The following is a 24,893-nucleotide window of genomic DNA, read 5'->3' as shown; positions in this document are numbered from 1 at the left end:
GGGGTTCAAATCCCAGCTCTGCCAATTGTCAGCTGTGTGACTTTGGGCAAGTCACTTCACTTCTCTGTGCCTATTACCTCATCTGTAAAATGGGGATGAAGACTGTGAGCCCCCCGTGGGAGAACCTAATCGCCCTGTAACCTCCCCAGCGCTTAGAACAGTGCTTTGCACATAGTAAGTGCTTAATAAACGCCATCATTATTACTATTATTACCTCCTCCATTCTTGATTCATCCTGTCTTTTTCTCCTCGGCTCTTCACCTAGTCTCCGGTTGCCTCGGATCCTACTAGAGGTGAAGGAACCTCCCTCCATGTTGCCTTTGAGCTTGGATTTGCTGCCTTTATTCACCCCTCCCTCAGCCCCACAGTCTCGCCTTCTAAGCGCGTGGTGGGGCAGGGAATGTGTCTACCAAGTCTGCTATAGTGTCTTGTCCCAAGCGCTTAGTACAGTGTTCAATAAATACAATGGATCGATTGGTCCAGCCCCCGCTTCTCGCATTCTAGACGTAGACTCTCCTACCTTGAGTTACCCGGTGTCCAGGCACGGATGTCACTCTTTCCCAAGCATCTTATGTTTGTTTTTTTCTCACAGGCACGTGGTGTTCGCTCCGAGCAGCCACAATAAGTACGCAGGGGAGTCGTTCCCGGGGATCTTCGACGCCCTGTTTGATATTGGAAACCACGCCGACCCCCCGAAGGCCTGGGCCGAAGTCAAGAGGCAGATCTCCATCGCGGCCTTCACAGTCCAGGCAGCTGCGGGAACCCTGATGGAGGTGGCATAGGGAGGGGCCCACAGGTGCCAGCGATAAGGATGCTTTCGGACGATTATGGTCAGTAAACCAAATTTTCTGTTTCTGGTGTCCAGTCTCGTTGTAGGGTCGTCTGTATGCGTAAACCCTGTGCTGCACATTGGGGTAGGTACTGTATGTTCAGAGGAGACTGTGGTCTCTGTCTTTCGTGATGACTCGCTTCTCAAACGCGAGGGGTGCATTCTCAGAGAACATCCGTGTCTGCTGTGTGACCTTGGGCAAGTCATTTAACTACTTTGCTTGTTTCCCTCTCTGTAAAATGGGGATTAAATGCTTGTTCTCTCCCTTAGACTGTGAGCCCCATGTCAAGCAGGGACTGTGTTGACCTGATGGTCTTGTATCTACCCCAGTGCTTGGCACACAGTAAGCACTTAACAAATACCACAATTTTTAACAAGTCACAAATCCAGTTATCTGAAATGGCAATGTTAAAATGAGGAGCTCCCCAGGTAGACTCTCTCACTTCTCACCTCCCCCCCCACACCAAATTTGTCTATATTAGCCTGTGAGTTTTCTAAGGAATTTCCTAGTCTGAGAAGTGAATTCCTGAGGGAAAAATCTGCTTGATGTTTAATAATGCCCAGCCACCTCACTGGAGATCAAAGCAGAGAGAAATCCCTTATCAGAATAAAATTCATTGGCAAGCTGAAGGAGACCAAATTCAAAGCAGTTGCCTTCCAGTTATGTTAAGAAGCCTGCATCTCCTCCTCTTAAAAAAAAAGACATGCCCAATCTTGAATAAGCCCAACCAGTCAAGGCACCAGAAAAGGTGGGGATTTTTTTTAATGGTATTTGTTAAGTGCTTACTGTACTAAGCACTGAGTATCTACAAGCTCCAGATACGCTCCACTTTGTCTTTGCCAGACTATTGTGCAAAGGAGAAAAGGATTTGGAAGGGACACAGATGGACTTCCCACTGCTAAAATGTTTATTAAAGGAGAGAGGCGAGCTTTTAAAGCAGCCAAGCCCTTTGAAGGATGTTTTATAGGCTGTTGTAGCAATAATTACAGCTTCTGGCTTTAATTGGGGAGCAGAGTATGTACAATACACAACCACAAATTGGTCCCAGATTGGATGTGTGTTTTTCCCCCATCTGCTAGTGATAGAATTTGGGCTAAGATAAATGGGGACTGGACTCTGTACTGCCTTTACCATCAGTCAAGTAATAGTGCTCTGGTCTGTGAGCTGATAATTGAGACTGTTAACTTACACACTGCAGTTTTCCTCACAAGAGACCCCAGGGACTGTAGTGATTGATGTTTGTTGACCAAAATCAGTTTCCTGTCAGTTTGCCTGTGAGCTGCAGTCTGTAAATGGAAGTAGGTGGCTTAGGTAGTGGATCCCTTTATATACAAGCTTCCCTCTCATCCCCGAAGCTTCTTGAGACCAGTTGAGTAGAGGGACTTGTTCTTGGGCCAGGTAATGCACTTTGGGAAAGGTATTGCCTTTCACCACTTGCACTGTCTGCCCAAAAGGCCAGATTCTAACCCCAGCTCTTCCGATTGCTTGCTGTGGGCAAATCACAACTTCTCTGGGCCTCAGTTTCCTCAACTGTCAAATGAGGATTAAATCCTACTCCCTCTTAAACTGTGAGCTTCACGTGGGACAAGGACTGTATCCAAATCCAACCCGATGAGTTTGTTTTGATCGCAGTGCTAGACACATAGTGCTTAACAAATACCAGAATAGTAATACCACCAGGCCAGATTGCTCAAGATAACACCTGGTGAAGAACTCAACCTGAGACTCCTATAGTCCCAGCCCAGTGTGACTAGAGCATTGAAATCTATGTCTGCCTTTTCCAGGGTTCACCCTCTACAGTTTCTACAGTAAGCCCAATAAGGGTAGAGAAATCCCCCTTTGCACTAGGCTCTTGTCTCAAATCTAAATTTAAAATTCTCCATGTGGTACGGGGGATTAGTGGTACCAGTTCAGACCCTGGCTTGTTAAAAGATTCTTTTAAAATCTATTTTAAAATCATGACCTCAGTTTTTCCCAGCAAAGACCTCGTTATTGGTTAGCACTTCTAAAGGAATAAGATCTGAAACAAATGTCAGCTGCCCCCATCTTGTGAAGGGTGAATTATCCACAAATGCTCAGTGGTTTTTACACAGCACCAGGTTCCCTGTTCCCAAGAGTGAGTAGGTTTTGAAAGGGACTTGGAAACATAGTTTCTCTCTGAAATCCTGTGGAGCTGGACAGATCTCCTAGATGTAATGTTCTCAAAAATCCAGATAGGCTATATTTTTAAGAGAAAATGTGACTGAGTGAAAAAGTTATTGCATTTATTTAATGGGTCAGGTTATAAAATTATCAGTAGTGGGTAGTGAGTACTTCCCGTGGCTATACCCACACCAAGGTTTCCAAAAGTGAAAATCCAAAGACACCAACATTTCATAGTGCATAACAAAGGGAGTTTACTACATTTTAATGTATTTAGCCCATGGCTAAAACGAATTGTTCAGATTAGCAGATGGTAAACAGTTTGCTGGTATAATGATAATTTATTCAGAAATATAGGGGGAAAATTCAACTCAAAACAAATCTGTAACATTTAGACAATTCCCATGCAAAAAGAAAAACACTGACAGGCCACCAATTCAGAAGTAAAATTTCATTATGTTTCAGCAAACCAGTGTCACAATATTAATATTACTAAAAAAAAAAAGCAGGAGTCATTTGGTTCCAAAAGAACAGAAAGGGAGAGCTGTAAGAAAAACAATCCTTAAACCAGAAGACATGGATATCACTTCAGTGCTATTTCTGTACTGAGTAAAGAGTAAAACCAGGGAGCCTGGATCCAAAAGGTGAGCATCCCCAAGGTATTTGGGAGAGAATTAATCTGTTGAGTGGGTGTGGGTTGCTCTAATTAAACATTCCAATGAGAGCAAGGGTAAAAAGAATGCTCTGAAAGAACAGATAATAAATACAGTACACAGAGCACAGTCTTGTGCCATTCTAACTAGTGTGAACAGATCTAATAATAGTAACACACGGATTAACTAGATCAACAAGTTACAATGGTCATTTAGGGTATGTTGATCTGAGTTTACATTTTTACAAGTATTTACATCATTTGCTACAAAACAAAAAAAAACCCTATTTCTCCATTATAAAAACTTCCTTGCTCCCTTTCAAGCAACCTGTTTTTTGTTTTTTTTTTGAAAACAGAAAGGTGGGATCTTAAATGAAGTAACATTCCTTGAGATATTTCTTTTCAGCACTGGAGGTGAACAGAAGCCAAAGGTTCTAGCTAGCTCTTCACCAGAAATGGATGAGAATCTGGAATATCACTAAAGGTAAACAAAATGGCATGGTTTAACAAATCCAGCATAGTAGGGTAAAAGCATTTGTTCTGTTAAAAGAAGGCTGTTCGCCCTCGAAAGACAGGCATATCTATCTCAGAGAAAATCGAGCACATGTGAAAGAGACCATTTGAGAGGAAAAGCATGCAAGCAGCTCCCAGCCCCAAATTTGATAAGCAGTCTGTGAGGCAGGAGTTTTTTAATCTAGAAAATAGGGGGCTGAAAAGATGAGAATGCAGGTAAAAATGTATTTTAGCATAGCTTTGTTGACCCAAGTTTCAAAGAAATATTCACTCCCTTACATTCACTGATTGTTGGGGGAACACAAACCATCTCCTAGAACTTGACTTGGGGGGCATTATTGTAACTCACCCAGTAAGTGCTCAGAAGACTTGTGGTTTTCTCAGAGCTTTGCCTAACATTGTGAAATTCTAATTACTCCTTAATGGGTATGCTACCTCAATTAGATTTAACCATCTGCTGTGTGGCAGCTGGAAGAGAGGAATACCTAGCTTTGCCTCCTGTAAGAACGCAAGAGCTCGCAAAGTAGTCCTCATTTCACCGGCACTAGAGAGAAGTCAGACAAACCAACCCTCACATCTAGGATTTGATTAGTTGCCCAGTTTCCTAAAATGCTTCTCTCAGCCTGAAAATAGTGGGTGAACCTGGCAGTTTGCTTTATACAACTGTTTTTTTGGGGGGCTAGAGTTGCTGGTAAGTTCTATGGGGAAGTGCACACCCAGTTCTGCAGTAATGCCTGTTTTCATTACACAATTAAGAATCCTCTTCCCTCAGGTAAATTCCATTTAGGAAGATACACCAGTCCTCTTAATCGGGGAAATGTTCTTGTAAAAAAACCCTGAAGAAAGAGCTCACATGAACAAACTATTTCCTTCCAGATGAAAGGTCCTTAATTCCCCATTTGGCTAGGGTGCTGGAAGGCAAAACTGAGGCTCTCCTCTTAGAAATGTGGATGAGTAAAATTTTTCCTGGTGCCCAATCACTAGCGTCGATTCCAATGGTCCAGTTAGTCTGAATCGTGGGAAACACAGCAAATTAAACATGTTTTCAAAAGCTGAAGCTTCAAAGAAAAAAAAAGGCAAGAACCTAAACATCAAAATGAATCTTACAATAACTTCCATTCTAGGTCACTATGAGATAAAAGTTGGGAAGGGAGCAAAGAAGAAAAAGGAGGTACACAGCTCTTAGTATTTCCCATTTTAACTCAAAGGTGATATTGGGAAACGCTTTCTGTGACTTTTCCTCTTCCCTGCCTTTAGTTACAGTGCCTAAGTCCAGCATTAAGGTAAGAATATTCCCCGCAATGGATAGAAGCAATAAAAATTACTTCAACCGGATTACAGCAGCAAGTCACCATTCCACCCTGCAGCAACAGGATGCCAGAGGGGTAAGTGATAGCTAGTAGTTCGTTCTTTCTTTACTCTTGATCTTTTAAGCCAGCCTCTTTCTGTTTTTCTTGTGTTTTGGGAGGAGGGAGTTCTAGCCTTGCCCATAGCATGGGTTCTGCTTTCTTCATAGAGATTTCAATCTTTGTGGCCGTCATATTTACACAGCTTCTCTTTACATCAATCACCTGTAGCAAAAGAATGGAGGCATACTGAAAGTGTGCTCAGGACAAAATAATCCCGTTCTTTACTTGCAGTAATGGTCCCCCAATTCCCTGTTTTCTGCATTGTAAATTGAACTTGGGGGTTAGCAGTGGTACTGCAGTTTTCTCTAATTGGCACACAATCATATCCCCTACCCAGTCACCCCTCTTAATGACGTATGTCTGTTAAGATGATGAATTGTGGACCACTAGAAAAATCTGGAAGGAGTATATGATAATACTTACACCCCACAATTTCACATGGTGATGGAATTCCTTTTCTCCTTCAAATACAATATGAATATTTAACTGGAAAGAAAAAGCACTCAATTTATCATGTTCAAAATGATAAGCATTTCTGCAAACTCCACTTTTGCACCAATAGCAATAACTTGTCTATTCTGTTGAGAAGAGCACATGATAGGCAAAGCATAACACGCTTTGGTTGAATAGACTCCATTTATCTTCTGAAAACAAGAGCACCCAGGGAGTGTCATACAGGGAAGTCCAAGGAGAGACTACGTACTGTATTAGGACTTTTGAAAAATCAATCATACTAAAGTAACCAGCATTCCGGCTGATTTGGTTTTTTTTTTTTTTTAAAAGGGAAACATGTTTTAAAAGGCTGGGATTTCCTAACCATAAAAGTTAACCTGGAGAAGGTTCAGTAAACATTTTGCTGAAGGGGCAAGAGAAGGGAATTCCCTTAAAATATATAAAATACATATACATAGGACTCTTGTTAGTGCATTGCATTTTGAGTTGGTCAGTATGCAGGGTAAGAATGACCTCTTATAACTATTTCAAAATGAAGGCAGACTTTGATTTAAAAATTTAAAGTAGTTCTCAAAACTTAGAAAAACACATCATGCATTATAGCTGTTCCTTTATTTTCCACAATAACTGAGTTCAGTTTTAATTTCATCTGATGGTGGAAAAAAGGAGACCTCCTTCACTTTCCCTAGTAATGATAATAGTATTAGAACTCTACTAAGCATGAGGGTAGATACAAGATAATCAGGTGGTCAAAGTCCATGGGGCTCACAGTCTCTTAAGGAGAAAGGAGTAGGCTCTAACTCCAGTTACAGATGAGGAACCCTCAGTCCAAAACGCCAGGGCAAGAATGTAACAGCATTATAATTTAAACACTCACCAGTGTACTGTTCGCTTCTACATGACTAAGTTCTGGAAGAGAATTTTTAGCATATACTGAAATGGTCACTTCACCTCCAGTCTGATGCCAGTCATGTCTACAAGGAATAACCTTTTTCCCCTGCAATGACATCGATGAAGAAAAACAACAGATTTAATATTTGTCTGTGTCTAGAAAGCCCAGTGGTATTTGAGGACTTACTGTGTGCAGACAGCACTGTCCAAATCACTTGGTAGAGGACAATAAAACAAAGTTGGGTTGATGCCCACAAGGAGCTTACAGCCTAGAGGGGAAGACAGACATTAAATACATATTATGGAGAAACAATCAGTGCAAGTACAAATTGTAGCACATATTCCTAACAAGATATTTACTAATACTTGTGATCGATAGTTGAATCTATATTATAGTAATAAAAAAAACCCATCACAATCTGAGAATGCCCATGAAAGTTATTTTCTTATGACAGGAATAAGACAATGAGTTTAAGTGGAATCAATGGTTGAAAATTCTATTTCCAATAAAGGTAGCATAGAAGACATCAGGGGAGAAAAGTTATGATCACTTTAGGCTTTTCAATTACCACCACCAAAATGCATAGTATCATGTAGATGAAAAAGGCTATTTCCTCTAAAGGCAGTACAAACTCCTACAATATGAATGTTAAGTAGGGCTGACCCCTGGTGATAAAAAATGACTGACTTACAGCATCCTTCTTAATCCACATATGCTTTCCCGTCGTACAACCTTCTTGGGCCAAAAATGTATTGAAATCAGATGTTTTTCTTCTGCAACAGCTCCAGTACTTCATCCTGTGAATTCCAAAACAATGTTTATATTTAAAATTGGAGGAACATTGGTATGGGTTCAGTCTAGACCTCGTCTTCCACCACATGCCACGGGGACATGGTAGGCAACTAGAGCCTGTTCTGCAAAGGCACCCAGAAAGCTGCAGATTCAGCATTAACATACAGCCATCAATCAGTGGTATTTACTGAGTGCTTACTGTGTGCAGAGAGCAATCAATCAATCAATCGTACTTATTGAGCGCTTACTGTGTGCAAAGCACTGTACTAAGCGCTTGGGAAGTACAAGTTGGCAACATATAGAGACAGTCCCTACCCAACAGTGGGCTCACAGTCTAAAAAGAGCACTGTACAAAGAGCTTGGCAGCGTACGACACAAGGATTTGGTAGACACATTCCCTGCCCAGAGTGACGTACAATAAACATACCTAGGGTGTAAGTACAATTAGCTGCTGTAGTTGGTTTACTCATGCTGTTACCCCAAAATCAGTCATTATAGATGGCAACATCACATAAACAGTCACTACATTAGATAATAACCATGCCACAGCAAACTAGTCAACGTTAACAAGACTCTGGCTATTGAGCGTCTTGGCAAATTAACTCTTCCTCATCACTACGATTTCAACACTGTTACTTTGTAGAAGTCGCACCACGAAAAAGTCCAGACTGGTCATTGGGCAGTCTTTTACCAGAACCCAGTGCTGGTCTGTTCATGCAGCTGCCTCTACTTCTACTGCCATAGCAAGGATCTTTCATTACACCGAAGTCTAGGTCCTTTCAGCGTGGAATGACAGAGCTGATTGGAGCAAAGGTAGCAACCTGGAGGAATGCGTAAGCAGTTTCCCTCCATAAGCTCCTTTGTGGGCCGGGAATGTTGTCTATCAGCTCTGTTATATTGTACCCTGCACACAGTCAGCGCTCCATAATTGCAACTGAGTTTGTGATGAGAGTTGAGGAGCAATAATGTGTCCATCTCAGCTCTGGTTCTGAACATAAATACACAATTTTCATTAATATTCGCAAATGGAGCTGGACTGATAGAGGGAATTATGTTCCCCAGCAGAATTGGGCTAAAGAAAGCATAGTAGTATCAGGGCAAAAATTCTACGATAATCATCCAGGGCTGCTAAGACAAAGCACCGCACTGAATCACGCTTACCCTTCATGGAAAATAGGCACTCCAGAATGAAATATGCAGACTTCTTCTAGACTCTGGGGACCTTGATATGTCTGAAATCAAACAGAATATATTTCAAGTGTATGCATGATGCAATTATTTAGGAATTTTAAGTCAATTTTTTTTAAGTCAATTCCTAGAACTGCAGTAGACTTGGAATAGTAAAATCAAACCAAAAACCCCAAGAGACCTAAGAGAAAGGTTTTTCTAAATAAACGCCTGATGTAAAAGACCAGTGGTTTGACTCAGTTTCTTCTGTTTTCAGGAAATTAGTTTTGTAGATGCTCTTCTGACTGGTGGTGCTATTTTAACCACCATGACCCTGTGGGTAGTTGGCAGTCAGGAACAGCTTCCAACATCCTCAGGTCTCTGGCATCTCCCAACCACCTGACCCAAGGCCCAAAACAAGAATCTCCTTAGCAGCTCCATTTCTAAATGAAAAGATCCTGACCCACATTTTGCTTTAGGGATTTCACAGTGAGTACTGAACTTCATCAACCTAGCTTCCTAAAAAAACTTCAATGAACAAAATTCAAAGAATGCTTTTTTCTTAATACCTTTGAGCAGCCTCCATTTTTACATGACGTCCCAATCTTGATTTCATCACTGTCCTCCTCTGTAACATGAAAAAAAAAACTTCATCACTACCCCCAGGACCAAACTATTCAATCCCTCTATACTTTCAACCGTGATGGTTGGCAAATGGCTTTCTTTACTAAAGAACAGTCCTATTGGGCTGTGCTGTAATCTAAATAACCTCCACCGAAAGGGAGAGGACAGCAGCCACAAGTGTCTGAATACGTTTTCCCTACACTCCCAGGAACATATGTGGGAAGGCTTTATACTTTGCATTAAAAAAAGCTTCCCACCTTCCAACCCATCTTGTTTCTGTTAGGTTGTCCCTTATCTGGAGGAGACTGAGGATAAGTTATCAGGGGCTGAAAAGAGCTGGCACATCATAGCCCCACCCCTGCATCAGCCTTAGTCCACATCTGCAGGTTAACTTTACCGCTAGTGGCAGCAACTCTGAATCTGAAACCAAAACCATATAGACGCATACACACCCTGCACACATTGATCGTATTAAACATTCGCATTTTCTGAAGCTTTGAAAATGCAGGCATACAAGTATACACTGAAAATGTAGATTACACTACAAAGCAACTGTGTTAAATTATTAACCCAGCATTTTAAAAACACACTTGTGGCAACCCAAACCTATACTACCCCATTCCCCTCTCTCCGGGAGTAGCCTGTCTATACAGAAAGGGTTAAAGGCCATACAAATCCCCCTCCTGTCACATGGCTACGCTGTCCATCACCCAAGCACAGACGCAATGCGTACTATGCAACCCTGGTGGACACGCTGAATCCAAGAGAGAGTGGAACAGCCTGGTCTGATTGCGGGGGGATGTGAATTGGGTGGGAGCAGGTGGGAAAAAAAATCACAGTTCTCCCCTAATTCGGCCCCTCCCATGTGAAATCTTAAAACACATCTTGCTATTCCTGTGGACTGAGGGTAAGGGAAAAAAAACAAAACTGGGCATGGTTACCATTATGGAGAGAGGACAATGCGAGTTTATTGTCATTATAGGCAGCAGGACCTATGTGATTGCTTACCCTTTTTTTCTTCTTCACCCCCAGGCGTCAGCTTAAGTTTATCCAGTGCTTGTTTCAGAGAGGCAGATATTTTCAACTGCAAGTTTTCCATTGGTTCATCTGGGCTACAGAAACGTTAACACTGTTACAACCCTGGAGAACATTCAGTAAAGTTTTCTTTGAACCAAAATGCAAAGCAATTTTTCTCCAGCCAAAATTTTAGAGTACCTATTTAGCAAATCGTTTCAGCAACACCTTATAAAAAGGAAGGAAAGCACCAAAACTCTGACAGAACCAAATCATAAAACTGTCTTAACTGGGACATAAGGCCATAAGTCTGGGTGGTTCTAAAATCACTGGGTAAGGCATATGTTGAATTTTGATTTTAAGTGCGCCTTTGCATTTCTGTACATAGTAAGACACTAATTTACGCTAAAGCAGCTAACGTCTGGCCAAGGAAATGCACTCCAAGACTTGAGTTCAACTGTTACCAGGCCACAGTCCACCACTTTTAAACCAAGTTCCCTTTCCAAGCACAGTCAACCCAATATTTAATAGATGATGTACAACATCTAAAATTTCCTGTTAAAAATGGATTATCGGACCCAAGGCTGAAGCTTTAATTTCCCAGGATTAATATTTTAAGTAGTGAAATATCAGGCCAAATACACCTGTAAATCAATCAATCAATCAATCGTATTTATTGAGCGCTTACTATGTGCAGAGCACTGTACTAAGCGCTTGGGAAGTACAAATTGGCATCACATAGAGACAGTCCCTACCCAACAGTGGGCTCACAGTCTAAAAGGGGGAGACAGAGAACAGAACCAAACATACCAACAAAATAAAATAAGTAGGATAGAAATGTACAAGTAAAATAAATAAATAAATAGATAAATAGAGTAATAAATATGTACAACCATATATACATATATACAGGTGCTGTGGGGAAGGGAAGGAGGTAAGACGGGGGGATGGAGAGGGGGACGAGGGGGAGAGGAAAGAAGGGGCTCAGTCTGGGAAGGCCTCCTGGAGGAGGTGAGCTCTCAGCAGGGCCTTGAAGGGAGGAAGAGAGCTAGCTTGGCGGGACAGGCGAGAGCGAGGTACAGTGAGGAGATTAGTGGTGGAGGAGCGGAGGGTGCGGGCTGGGCAGTAGAAGGAGAGAAGGGAGGTGAGGTAGGAGGGGGCGAGGTGATGGACAGCCTTGAAGCCCAGGGTGAGGAGTTTCTGCTTGATGCGCAGATTGATCGGTAGCCATTGGAGGTTTTTGAGGAGGGGAGTAATATGTCCAGAGCGTTTCTGGACAAAGATAATCCGGGCAGCAGCATGAAGTATGGATTGAAGTGGAGAGAGACACGAGGATGGGAGATCAGAGAGAAGGCTAGTGCAGTAGTCCAGACGGGATAGGATGAGAGCTTGAATTAGCAGGGTAGCGGTTTGGATGGAGAGGAAAGGGCGGATCTTGGCAATGTTGCGGAGCTGAGACCGGCAGGTTTTGGTGACGGCTTGGATGTGAGGGGTGAATGAGAGAGCGGAGTCGAGGATGACACCAAGGTTGTGGGCTTGTGAGACGGGAAGGATGGTAGTGCCGTCAACAGAGATGGGAAAGTCAGGGAGAGGACAAGGTTTGGGAGGGAAGACAAGGAGCTCAGTCTTCGACATGTTGAGCTTTAGGTGGCGGGCGGACATCCAGATGGAGATGTCCTGAAGGCAGGAGGAGATGCGAGCCTGGAGGGAGGGGGAGAGAGCAGGGGCAGAGATGTAGATCTGGGTGTCATCAGCGTAGAGATGATAGTTGAAGCCATGGGAGCGAATGAGGTCACCAAGGGAGTGAGTGTATATTGAGAACAGAAGGGGACCAAGCACTGAACCTTGGGGAACCCCCACAGTAAGAGGATGGGAGGGGGAGGAGGAGCCTGCAAAAGAGACTGAGAAGGAACGACCGGAGAGATAAGAGGAGAACCAGGAGAGGACGGAGTCTGTGAAGCCAAGGTCAGATAACGTGTTGAGGAGAAGGGGGTGGTCCACAGTGTCAAAGGCAGCTGAGAGGTCGAGGAGGATTAGGACAGAGTATGAGCCGTTGGATTTGGCAAGCAGGAGGTCATTGGTGACCTTTGAGAGCGCAGTTTCCGTGGAATGAAGGGGACGGAAGCCAGACTGGAGGGGGTCGAGGAGAGAGTTGTTGTTGAGGAATTCTAGGCAGCGCGTGTAGACAACTCGTTCAAGGAGTTTGGAAAGGAATGGTAGGAGGGATATGGGACGATAACTAGAAGGTGAGGTGGGGTCAAGAGAGGGTTTTTTTAGGATGGGAGAGACATGGGCATGTTTGAAGGCAGAGGGGAAGGAACCAGTGGAGAGTGAGCGGTTGAAGATGGAAGTTAAGGAGGGGAGAAGGAATGGAGCGAGAGATTTCATAAGATGAGAGGGAATGGGGTCAGAAGCACAGGTGGCCGGAGTAGCACTTGAGAGGAGGGAGGAGAGTTCCTCTGAGGATACCGCTGGGAAGGATGGGAGAGTAGCAGAGAGTGTTGAGAGCCGGGGGGTTGGAGAAAGGGGGGGAAGAGACTTTGGGGAGGTCGGACCTGATGGATTTAATTTTGTTAATGAAGTAGGAGGCCAGATCGTTGGGGGTGAGGGAAGGAGGAGGGGGAGGAACCGGGGGCCTGAGAAGGGAGTTGAATGTACGGAAGAGCTGGCGGGGGTGATGGGCATGGGTGTCAATAAGGGAGGAGAAATAGTTTTGTCTGGCAGAAGAGAGGGCTGAGTTAAGGCAGGAAAGGATAAACTTGAAGTGAACGAGGTTGGCATGGTGTTTAGACTTTCGCCAGCAGCGTTCAGCAGCTCGAGCATAAGAGCGAAGGAGGCATGTCTGCTTTGTTGCCTCCTAGAGCAGAAAGACTGCTAACAGAATAGCACTTATGGCAGACAACTCTGAGAACTGGGAAGGGGATGAGGAGGGAAGTCAGTCCTGATTAGACGGACTGCATCTATAAGCTCACTCTGGAGGAGGTCTAAGTCTATCAAGCAATATTTTAAGGAAGTTAAATTCTGCTGCTATGTCCAAAAGGGACGATCTAAAGATTTCCATTTGGGGGTGGGGTTGGGGGCATTAAAGGATGGAAGTTTGAGAACCTTGGGTTATCCTGTTCACTATCGTTACCTGGCTATACCTTTTTGTTTTGATTTTACGGGATGTGCTTAGGTAATTGCACATACATCTGGAATAAATAACAAATTTGACAGGCCAGGACTAAGGGGTATCTGTCACAGTTGTGACAGAGGAATCTCTCTTGTAGTCAACTTGGATAGCCTTAGGATTTGGCCCAAAAAAGCTTGAAAGGAACTGCACCCTGACCTAGATTACCTTCAAAACGCTACTGAGAGCTCCCCTCCTCCAAGAGGCCTTCCCAGACTGAGCCCCCTTTTTCCTCTCCTCCTCATCCCCACAACCCTACCTCACAGCACCTGTATATATGTTTGTACAGATTTCTCACTCTATTTTACTTGTACATATTTACTATTCTATTTATTTTGTTAATGATGTGCATTTAGCTTTAATTCTATTTGTTCTGACAACTTGTCACCTGTCTACATGTTTTGTTTTGTCGTCTGTCTCCCCCTTCTAGACTGTGAGCCTGTTGTTGGTTAGGGACCGTCTCTATATGTTGTCAACTTGTACTTCCCAAGCGCTTAGTAGTGTGCTCTGCACACAGTAAGCACTCAATAAATACGACTGAATGAATTACCTTCAATCGACCTCAGCACCGGGCACACAGCAAGTGCTTAATAAATAGCATCATCCTCCTCAGCAGCACCAGTTAAGCCCGAGTTATGGCACCTCTTGTTGGTCCAAAGACAGATAAAGGACATGCCAGATGGTAACTGCTCCTCCTGGAAGCAAGAGTCAGGCTCTGTTTCTCAAGGTGGAAGACCCCTAATCAATCAATCATTCGTATTTATTGAGCGCTTAATGTGCGCAGAGCACTGTACTAAGCGCTTGGGAAGTACAAGTTGGCAACGTAACAGCCCTAGAGAGCTGGCTTCAAGAGGGACAGGTCTATATGACCATGATTAGCTTCTTTCTGCCAGGGAAGCATGAAGTTTCTTCCTGCTAGAAGCCCCGCTAGAAAAGCAGTGTGGTCTAGTGAAAAAAGCAAGAGGCTGGGAGTCAGAGGACCTGGGTTCTAATCCCAGCTCTGCACTTGCCTGCTGTGTGACCATGGGCCTTAGTTCCCTCGTCTGCAAAATGGGGATTCAATACCTGTTCTTCTTCCTACTTAGACTGTGAGGCCCATGTGGGGCCTGGTTATAGCTATCCCGGCGCTTTGAACAGTAATCGACAAATAGTAAGCGCTTAACAAATTCCACAATTATTATTGTTAACCTCCATGCTACCAATTGAGCATGGAGAAGTCAGGATGAGAAAACTCATGGGGTGGAAGGCAGGGAGATAAGGGTTTGTTTTTTTAAAAAAAAAAGTAGGTAGGGCATTTTTAAATTATAGAATGAATGATTCAATACTGAGTTTCTGAATGTCCGAGGAAGGAGCCAGATGCTAGGGAAGAAGGAAAAAAAGCAAGAGGATGGAGCTCCAAGGGCAGGGATTCGTCATCTTCTATTGTAGCCTCCCAAAGGCCCAGTGTGCTTTGGGTTTGCAGTCAATAAATATTGATAATGATGCGAGAGCGAAAGGGAGGGAAGGAGGGAGGGAAGCACGCCCATGTGCAATGACCTCTTGTTTCTGAGTTCATTTTATAACTCGAGGGATTGGGGAACAGGAAAAAACATTCCCGGACCCATCACCACACATGTGGGAACGGAATGTTCACAACCAACCACCTGTGGGTGATTTGACATTCCCGCCCATGCTGTCATCCCATTCCCCAGTTGCCTCCACTGAACATATAGTCAGGGAGCAGGCCTATGCCTTATGAACGCGGAAAGCAGAAGAAATAAAATAAGCTCAAAATTTACCCCCCGGAAGAAAACAACATGCGGGCTTCCCGGTCTTCCTATGTGGTGGGAATGGGATCCCCTTCCTCTGAATCCCCAAATACAGTGTGGCAGCAGAGGTGGGAGCAAGGCAGCGTGGTCTGGGATTCTCCCAAGGAGCTGGGGTGAATGGTGTGGACCCCTGTGGCTAGTTGTGAAGGCCTTTCGGTTCCCCTGAAGGGAGGCAGAAGGAAAAGGACCAGCTGTCTGGCCCCAAAGCCACCAGGAGGTCAACTTTTAGAAAGTTGGGAAGGCTGTGGCCACTGGGACTGGTGGACTCTGAAGAGCCCCTTCCTGAGTGGTGAGAGACCCCAAAATTCTGGTCTGCTGCCCTTACTGTATTTAATGTTACCCTCATGTTTTTCTGCTTTCATTGTTAACTCGCTCAGCCACTTGTTCTCACTGAGCTACTGTGGACGAGTCCTGCAGCTTTCTGTGAGCTCCTACCAGAGCGAGCATTTAGCAGGCTTTTTACCCATCTTTGGAGAAAGTAAAAGGAGTTCCAAAATATGGTGTAAATGCACAATCGTCCAGTACTCTACCTTGGCCGCTTTATGGCTTCTACTGGCTTAGGGGCTTGAATGATGTGTTCCTGGAATTTCGGTTTCAACTCAGACAGCTCCTTCCTCTCGGTGGTATTCTTCACTTCGGGCTTAACAGGCTCAGGGGGCTTCTCGTTACTATGTTTGCCTTTGGTACACCCCTGTGCTCAAAAATAGCCGCAAAAGTATTCTGTAAGTGTTAAATAGGGAGAGTTTCGCATTTCCCAAAACTCCTACAAATTATTCTGGCACGGGTCCGGGACATTTCACCTTACAAAATCCAGGTTTAGAGATACAACTCAATGCAAATTAATTTGCTCGTAAAACCAGATTGCTAATATAGTGGATATATAGGCTTAATGAAATGTAGATTTCTGCATCTAAATTACATGGATTAAGATGACTTTTGAATCTCAACACGGGAAGACTCCCTCGATTCCCTTATAATCAATAATTTTAGAGACTACACTGTACATTAACACAAAGATTCAAATTTGTATTACCAAAGGTTCATTTCTGTCAGAGACACAATCCTGGAGACATTTAGAAGCTGGTAGAACCAAAAATTAAAAATCATCACAGGGCAGAACAAAGCCTTGTGAAGACAAGACAGCCTAATGTGTCATTGCAATAATTTACTTCTTTAAAATAAGCATCAGAACAAAGCAGTAATACGTACCACAATGCTTAAGAAATCAGAAAAATCAGTTGTTCTTCTTTTACAGCATGACCAACCCTATGAAATTCAAGGGGGAAAAATAATTAACTTAAACATTCCCATCCAATAGCAAATGTAAAAAAATCTGACATTATCTCCCTAATCATAGCTTTCTCTATTTCGCCAACTTCTTTGGGCACCTATTGGTAAGACAAATCACATAGAATGTGTCTACCAACTGTTGTACTGTACTCTACCAAGTGCTTAGTACAGTGCTCTATCTTCAGTAAGTGCTCAATAAATACCACTGATTGACTGATTATACTGGGGACTCAAAATGATTGAAATCTCTGAACTATGGCGTATACCCTTTCAATTCATTTGACTTCAGAAAAGTAAAGTGTGGTCCAATGAGATCGTTTATCAAGGGAACCATTAATAAAAGATCCTATAAACGTGCCTCAGGATCTTGGAAAAACGTGATTCTACACACACACAAACACGATAAACAATAGGATATATGGACAATTCAACACTGTTTCAGGTTAGAAGCCAGCAGAAAAAAATTAATGAAGAACTGAGCAAGATTCAAACACTTGATTTGCTAACTGAAAACTAAATATAATCAACTGATTTATACAAATATCGACTGCCTCTCATTTAAGAAGAAATGAGAAAACTTTAAAAAGCCACAGTGGTTTTTCAAACCAGGCTACCCTAACATCAATACGACAATTTAAAAAAATATAAATCTAGGAGCTCCTGAGGTTTGTTACAATGAGAATTTATTGTATTCTTGAATTTGGAACAAACACTAAATTACCATTTTAGGAAAGAGAGAGCGTCTAGAAACCTGAGTGTCTAAAAAGAAAACAGTCATCTTTCCCCAAGTTTCTCAATTTGCTGTAAACCACTTGTTAATCCATTTTAAATGAAAATTTAGTACTTGTGTAATAATAATAATAATTATGGTATTTGTTAAGCGCTTACTATGTGCCACACACTGTTCTAAGCGCTGGGGTAGATACAGGATACAGATACAGGATTTATAGAACTACAGAGGTTGAAACAATTGAAAAGTCAATCTGTTGCCCTACCTCAAGTGTGTTCACATTTACACACAATCCCAAATTAGTGGCATTAAAAAGAGCAGAAATGTGAGGGCTAAATAAATATATAAAAAACAACATTTAAAATACTGTTCAGGGTCTATTTTGTGTGGTGGCCGTTGCCTACCTTCAAAGCATCATGAAAGACAGGAACACCCGGGTGATATGTGCAGGAATCTAAAAAATAAAGACACCAATAGGATTTATAAGGAATAAGACTAAGTCACTGTTTGTTCATTCCTTTGACTGTTTTTTTCAACACCCTCCCTCAAATAATCAAAATAAGTTCATAGATTTTGCTAAAATGATACACACAGATGCCAGAAATTCAAAGGTTATAGTTGCTATGGTAGTGATAATCAGACTGCTCAGGGATTTTCAAAACGTGCCTAGCCCCCAGTAAGCCTATGCTGGCATGCTGAGTCATTTCTAATAATAATTATGGTATTTGTAACTTCTATTTTTAATTTCTTCAAACCTCTACATCAAAACTTCACATGTAACCAATTGCCTTAGCACTTATGTGCCTGTTTGCTACTTCTTTACTGACTTACGTTTATCCTCTTTTTCCTCTCTCTTTTTTTTTTTACTTAATTTTATTTGCCAATTTGTATCTGCTCATCCCAAAGGGGCTGCAAACTCAGTGGGTAGGAATTGTAGCTCATTTCTTTTATAGCACACCTCCCGCGCCAACACAAGCACAGAATATACTGCTTCAGTTCACAGGAAGCACTCAGTAAGTGCTATTGATGACATTCCCGGAGTTGATGTGTGCTATATATCAAAATAGAGTACTGTATTTTAAAAACCATCTTCTCGGAAATCGCCATACATTTTTACTGGTGAAACACATTTTACCCATGAGCACTGATGGCTTTCCTGGGCAGTGTGAGATACCACACAATGAAGACTTTTACGTTTTAAAAAATAAAATGAATCACATGTGACTTTTGCAAATCTACTACAATTACTAGTTCTTATTTTTCAACGCACCTTTGTACAAACTATTAGTTGGGGGGGAAGAACTGATTTATTCTTATGCAACAAAATAAGAACTATTTGTCATATTTCATGCTATTTCAATCATCAGGGAGGCTGGTCTTATGAATTCCTTCTGCACAGGAATTATAAAATATATAGCAGAATATACTAAAAAAATATAGTAGAACTCAGGGTGGGACACCATCTATTCTTCAAGGGTTTTAAACAGCATGATTGCTTTGCTACTACTCTGGCACTTGCATGCCAAAGGTTCCTCTTCTCTGTGTTCCTTCCAAATGTAATCTAATCATCCTTCATTCTTAAACTCTCCATCTCCAAACCACTGCTAGGCCCTCAGTTTCCCCATCTCCACACTCGGTAATTCCCCGATTAATCTCCACACCATCTTAGTCATATCTTTCCTACCTCTTCAATGCCTTTACATACGATCCTTTTTTTCTGATGTTTTTATCCATATTTATCACATATCTATCCTCACGGTCTGTTAACCATTGTACATTGCACAATTAACACCTGATAATTATCAATGACCACACATCTCATTGTGTTCCCTAATAGTTTGTCCTTGATGGCAGATAATGAGCATTGCACTTGGATTCTGTACAACTCGCACCCAGTGAATGACCACAAGTGTTCAATAAATAGTGCTGTCACTGATACTACATAAAAAGCAAGGATTCTTTAAAATATGAAACCATATGTCTGCATATGAGAAAAATTACGTAACTTGCAGTTAAGATTTGCAGGTTCTTATCAGCTAATCAGTTTTCTCTCAGAAAAATTTAACATTCTATAAACAATAATAATAATAATAATGGCATTTATTAAGCGCTTACTTTGTGCAAAGCACTGTTCTAAGCGCTGGGGAGGATACAAGGTGATCAGGTTGTCCCACGGGGGGCTCACAGTCTTCATCCCCATTTTCCAGATGAGGGAACTGAGGCACAGAGAAGTTAAGTAACCAGAGAGCAACCACCAAATTTCACGTTTTTTAAAAACACTAAAACCCAAAACACTACAGTAACAGAGGGCTATTTCTGGCCAATTAGAATGCCTTAATGCATCCACCAAATTAAAGAATGTTAACACGGTTCCGGCTAGACTAAAACATTTCTGACTAATTTTTGCTGTCATATGCTTAATCAGTACTATGACTTCAGCTGTGAAATAATATTAATGCAGTACATGGTCACTATTATCCGGAAGAACTACACAGCTGGACATATTTTTTATGCTTAATTACGACTGTCCTTTTCCTCCTCATACCTGAGGTCATGATCACACACAAACTGATCCAGGCCCTATGCTCTTTCCCTCCTCCCTTGGCTACCAATTCAGGATGGATGACTCTCAGATCTACCTGTCCCTTCACTCACTCCCTAAAATTCAATTTCACCTCTATTCTTTACGATCTTCCTTATCTTTCTCCCAGGATCCTTCCCCTTAGAAGTGTGTACAGGCTGATGATAATCTCCATCCCAGCCCAAGTCCAACCCAGGCCCAGGGAGTTCTGCAGCTAAGGTTGTCCCCAGAAATGCTGATTCCAGTTGCCCCAGCATACATGACCGCATAGTGCCTCGGGGGTCATCCATCAGTTTCCTCTGAAGCTCTAAGGGGTGGAGTATGATCTACTTTTGTTCTGACCCAGCCTGACTGGAAATCCTTGCAGGGCTCTACTTCCTCCCATCCACTTTTTCAGTTAATCCAGCAATGCATACTAAGAAATCACCTCCTCCAGGAGGCCTTCCCAGACTGAGTCCCTTCCTTCCTCTCCTCCTCGTCCCCCTCTCCATCCCCCTCATCTTACCTCCTTCCCTTCCCCACAGCACCTGTATATATGTATATATGTTTGCACATATTTATTACTCTATTAATTTTACCTGTACATATCTATTCTATTTATTTTATTTTGTTAGTATGTTTGGTTTTGTTCTCTGTCTCCCCCTTTTAGACTGTGAGCCCACTGTTGGGTAGGGGCCGTCTCTACATGTTGCCAACTTGTACTTCCCAAGCGTTTAGTACAGTGCTCTGCACACAGTAAGCGCTCAATAAATACAATTGACGATGATGATGCATTCATCTCCCCAAACCAAACGTCGACATACGCCACCAGGTCTCCTCATCCATTCTATAACCAAGTCTTGCCATTCTCCCGATAAATCGGCGATCCCGGCTCTGATCTTCTCTTACTCCTTATATGATCAAGTAGCCCCACAGCAACCTAACTACATAACCCTATACCTTCCAATTTTCCTTTCGGTAATTTATTTCACCCTCTGGTCTCTGAACTCCTTGTGAGCTCAGGCAATGCATCTACCAACTCCACTGCATTGTGCTGCCCAGTGTCTAGAACGGTGCTTAGCACACAGTAAATACCCCCGATTGATAGTTTCAGCTTCCCAATATATTACTTTCTTTTCTCAGCTTTTCTTATCACATTTTAGCCCATTGATCTTATGCTGCATTAAGGCTCCATTCATTCATTCAATCGTATTTATTGAGCGCTTACTGTGTGCAGAGCACTGTACTAAGCGCTTGGGAAGTACAAGTTGGCAACATATAGAGACGGTCCCTACCCAACAGTGGGCTCGCAGTCTAGAAGGGGGAGACAGAGAACAAAACATATTAACAAAATAAAAAAAGTAGAATAAAAATGCACAAGTAAAATAAATAGAGTAATAAATCCGTACAAACATATATACATATATACAGGTGCTGGGGGGAAGGGAAGGAGGTAAGGCATGGGGGATGGGGTGGGGGAGGAGGGGGCTCAGTCTGGGAAGGCCACCTGGAGGAGGTGAGCTCTCAGTAACTACCATGTTCTCCAAAGAGGAGGAGCTGCTAAACACTTAATAAAGTGCACCCACCACCTTTCTTCACTGCTCCTAAGACTCCATCAGTTTTCTCCACTTGACTGTAAGCTCCCCCAGGGCAGGGATTGTGTCTGCTACCTAGACTCTCCCAAGGGCTCAGTACAGTGGTCGGCGTGGAGTTCTCCCTCAACCAAAAACAATGACCGATTGACAACAAGTGCACCTCAACTACGATGCCATATAGTAACAACGTCTTGTAAGAAGATTAAAACCACATCTCCTCCGGGTGGTCTTTTCTGACGAACCGCCCATCTTCCCCACCCCTACTGCATCATCCAAGCACTTGAGGGGCCTTCCCCCAGCACAAGGAGAAGCAGTGTGGCTCAGTGGAAAGAGCCCGGGCTTTGGAGTCAGTGGTCATGGGTTCCAATTCCGACTCCGCCAACTGTCAGCTGTGTGACTTTGGGCAAGTCACTTAACTTCTCTGCGCCTCAGTTACCTCATCTGTAAAATGGGGATTGCCTGTGAGCACCCTGTGGGACAACCTGATCACCTTGTAACCTCCCCAGCTCTTAGAACAGTGCTTTGCATATAGTGAGCGCTTAATAAATGCCATCATTATCATTATTACCCCTCCCTAGCACTTAGGTACATATCTTTAAACTCTGGCATCCCCTACTCATAATTTATCTTACTGTCTGCTTCCCCCGCTACGATGTCAGCTCCTAATTCATTCAATCGTATTTATCGAGCGCTTCCTGTGTTCAGAGCAATGTACTAAGCGCTTAGCACTGTACTAAGCCCTCCCAGGCATTTAGTACAAGGCTCTGCACCCAGCAGGCGCTCAATAAGCACTTCTAGATGAAAACAATTAGATGGAAACTTCTGTCCTCAACACCTCCCATTCATGGAGCAAGTTGGGTTGAACACTCAGGACTGCAGGTTTGTGCTGTCGCCCAATAAATACGATTGAAGCAATAAATACGATTAAATGAATCAATGTGGCCTAGTGGAGTCACGAGGACCTGGGTTCTAAATCCCAGCGCCAGCACTTGTCTGCTGCGTGACCTCGGGCAAGTCCCTTCGCTTCTCTGGGCCTCCGTTACCGCATCTGTAAAATGAGGATTAAGCCTTTGAGCCCCATGGGGGACAGGGACTGTGACCAAACCGATTAGCATGCATCAACCCCAGCGCTTAGTACGGTGCCTGGCACATAGTAAGCACCTAATACCATAAAAAAAGAGCAACTATGATGGATCTTGTAAACCTTTGGTCCTATGGGGTGGGGGAGAAAGGAAGAGAGATGGAGAAAGTGTGAGTGAGTGTGTGTGTGTCTGTGAGCCCGGGCTTTGGAGTCAGAGGTCATGGGTTCAAATCCCGGCTCTGCCACTTGTCACCTGTGTGACTTTGGGCAAGTCACTTCACTTCTCTGTGCCTCAGTGACCTCATCTGTAAAATGGGGATTAAGCCTGTGAGCCCCACGTGGGACAATCTGATCACCTTGTAACCTCCCCAGCGCTTAGAACAGTGCTTTCCACATAGTAAGTGCTTAACAAATGCCATTATTATTATTATTATGATCTGCCCACAGGGATCTGATGAGGATGGGCAGGTCCTGATGCTCTTCCAGGAGGAGGAGGAGGAGGAGGAGGAGGAGCAGTGTGGCCTAGTGAGTAGCGCCTGGGCTTGGGAGTCACTTGTCTGCTCTGTGACCTTGGGCGAGCCGCTTCACTTCTCTGGCCCTCAGTTCTCTCATCTGTAAAATGGGGATGAAGACTGTGAGCCCCACGTGGGACAACCTGATCACCTTCTATCTACCCCACAGCTTAGAACGGTGCTTGGTTCATTCATTCATTCAATCGTACTTACTGAGCGCTTACTGTTTGCAGAGCACTGTACTAAGCGCTTGGAAAGTACACGTCGGCAAAATATAGAGACGGTCCCTACCCAACAACGGGCTCACAGTCTAGAAGGGGGAGACAGACGACAAAACAAAACACGTAGACAGGTGTCAAAACCGTCAGAACAAATAGAATTATGGCTATACGTGTGTCATTAACAAAATAAATAGAATAGTAAATATCTTGGTAAACAGTAAGCACTTAAATGCCATAATGAACATAATAGTAAGATGGGGAAGGGAAAAGGAAGGAGGAAGGGGGGGGAAAGGAGGGAGAAAAAGAAGGGAGGGAAAGGAGGAAGGAAAAGGAGGGGGGAAGGAGGAAAAGGAAGGGGGAAAAGGAAGGGGGAAAAGGAAGGGGGAAAAGGGAAGAGGGAAAAAGGAGGGAGGGAAAAGGAAGGGGGAAAAGGGAAGAGGGAAAAAGGAGGGAGGGAAAAGGAAGGGAAAAGAGGGAAAAGGAAGGGGAAAAGGGGAGGGGGAAAAAGGAAGGGGGGAAAAAGGAAGGGGGAAAGGAGGGAAGGAAAAGGAAGGGAAAAGGAAGGGGAAAGGGGAAAAGGAAGGAGGAAAGGGAAGAGGAAAGAGGAGGAAAAGGAAGGGGGGAAGGGGGAAAGGAGGGGGAAATGGAAGGGGAAAGGAGGGGGGGAAGGGATGGGGGAAAGGATGGAGGGAAAAGGAAAGGAAGCGGGAAAGGGAAGGAGAAAAGGAGAGGGAAAAGGAAGGGGAAAAAGGGAAAAGGAGGGAGGGAAAAGGAAGGGGGAAAGGGAGGAGGAAAAGGGGGAAATGGGGGGGAAGGAAGGGGGAAAGGAGGGAGGAGAAAGGAAGGAGGAAAAGGAAGGGGAAAAAGGGGGGGAAGGAAGAGGGAAAGGAGGGAGGGAAAAGGAAGGGGAAAGGGGGGGAAGGGGGAAAGGAGGAGGAAACGGAAGGGGGAAAGGAGGGAGGAAAGGGAAGGGGGTAAGGGAGGAGGAAAAGGAGGGCGACAGAACGGGGGCAAAGGAGGGGGCTGGAGGAGGAGGAGGAGGAGGAGGAGGAGAAGGGCCTGCGGGTGGGCGAGCCGCGGGCCGGGGAAGCGGGGGGGGGGAGGAGGGGGGAGGAGGAGCTGACCGTCTCGGTTGGTGTCCGGGTCGAAGCGCTGCCCGCAGCCGCGGTTGTAGCACAGTAAGGCCATGGCTCCCGGACCGGGACACGGAGGGGAACCGACGGGAAGTGACCGGCCTTCCGGGCCCGGCCGGCCGGCCGCCTGGATCCGCTTCGGGAACCTTCGCGAACTTTCCGGTCCTGCGCAGGCGCAGCCCGGCGCTGGGGGGGGGGGGGGGAGGGGGGGGGGGAGGGGGGGCGGGGCCGCGGGGCGCAGGGAGGGGGCGCTACGGGCCCGGACGGAGGGACGGGAGGGAGGGGCGGGGCTACAGAGGGGGAGGG

At 44.0% G+C, this 24,893-nt stretch overlaps 2 protein-coding genes across 2 annotated transcripts in view; one reads left to right on the top strand and one right to left on the bottom strand.

Moving 5' to 3' along the window:
* LOC119941399 (N-acetylated-alpha-linked acidic dipeptidase 2-like) overlaps positions 1-824 on the top strand; it is a 38,845-nt gene extending 38,021 nt beyond the window's left edge. The window contains exon 19 of the mRNA XM_038761821.1: positions 593-824. Coding sequence (XP_038617749.1) covers positions 593-782 — 190 coding nt within the window. The 3' untranslated portion in view covers positions 783-824. The remainder of the gene's footprint in view (positions 1-592) is intronic.
* A 2,256-nt stretch (positions 825-3,080) lies between these two features.
* CHORDC1 (cysteine and histidine rich domain containing 1) lies at positions 3,081-24,661 on the bottom strand. Its single transcript, XM_038761683.1, has 11 exons — positions 24,579-24,661; positions 17,890-17,939; positions 16,675-16,731; positions 15,996-16,156; positions 10,483-10,586; positions 9,420-9,478; positions 8,845-8,915; positions 7,583-7,688; positions 6,877-6,996; positions 5,970-6,032; positions 3,081-5,708 (listed from the first exon to the last, which is right to left on the bottom strand). Exons 1-11 carry the CDS (start codon positions 24,640-24,642, stop codon positions 5,553-5,555), a joined length of 1,011 nt encoding a protein of 336 aa, XP_038617611.1. The 5' UTR covers positions 24,643-24,661; the 3' UTR covers positions 3,081-5,552.
* Between the last annotated feature and the right edge of the window lie 232 nt (positions 24,662-24,893).

Source organism: Tachyglossus aculeatus, chromosome 20 (assembly GCF_015852505.1).
Source record: "Tachyglossus aculeatus isolate mTacAcu1 chromosome 20, mTacAcu1.pri, whole genome shotgun sequence".
NCBI classification, from domain to species: Eukaryota; Metazoa; Chordata; class Mammalia; order Monotremata; family Tachyglossidae; genus Tachyglossus; species Tachyglossus aculeatus.
The sequence above is the reverse complement of the archived record's forward strand: the minus strand, read 5'-3'. Positions and strand labels throughout refer to the sequence as shown.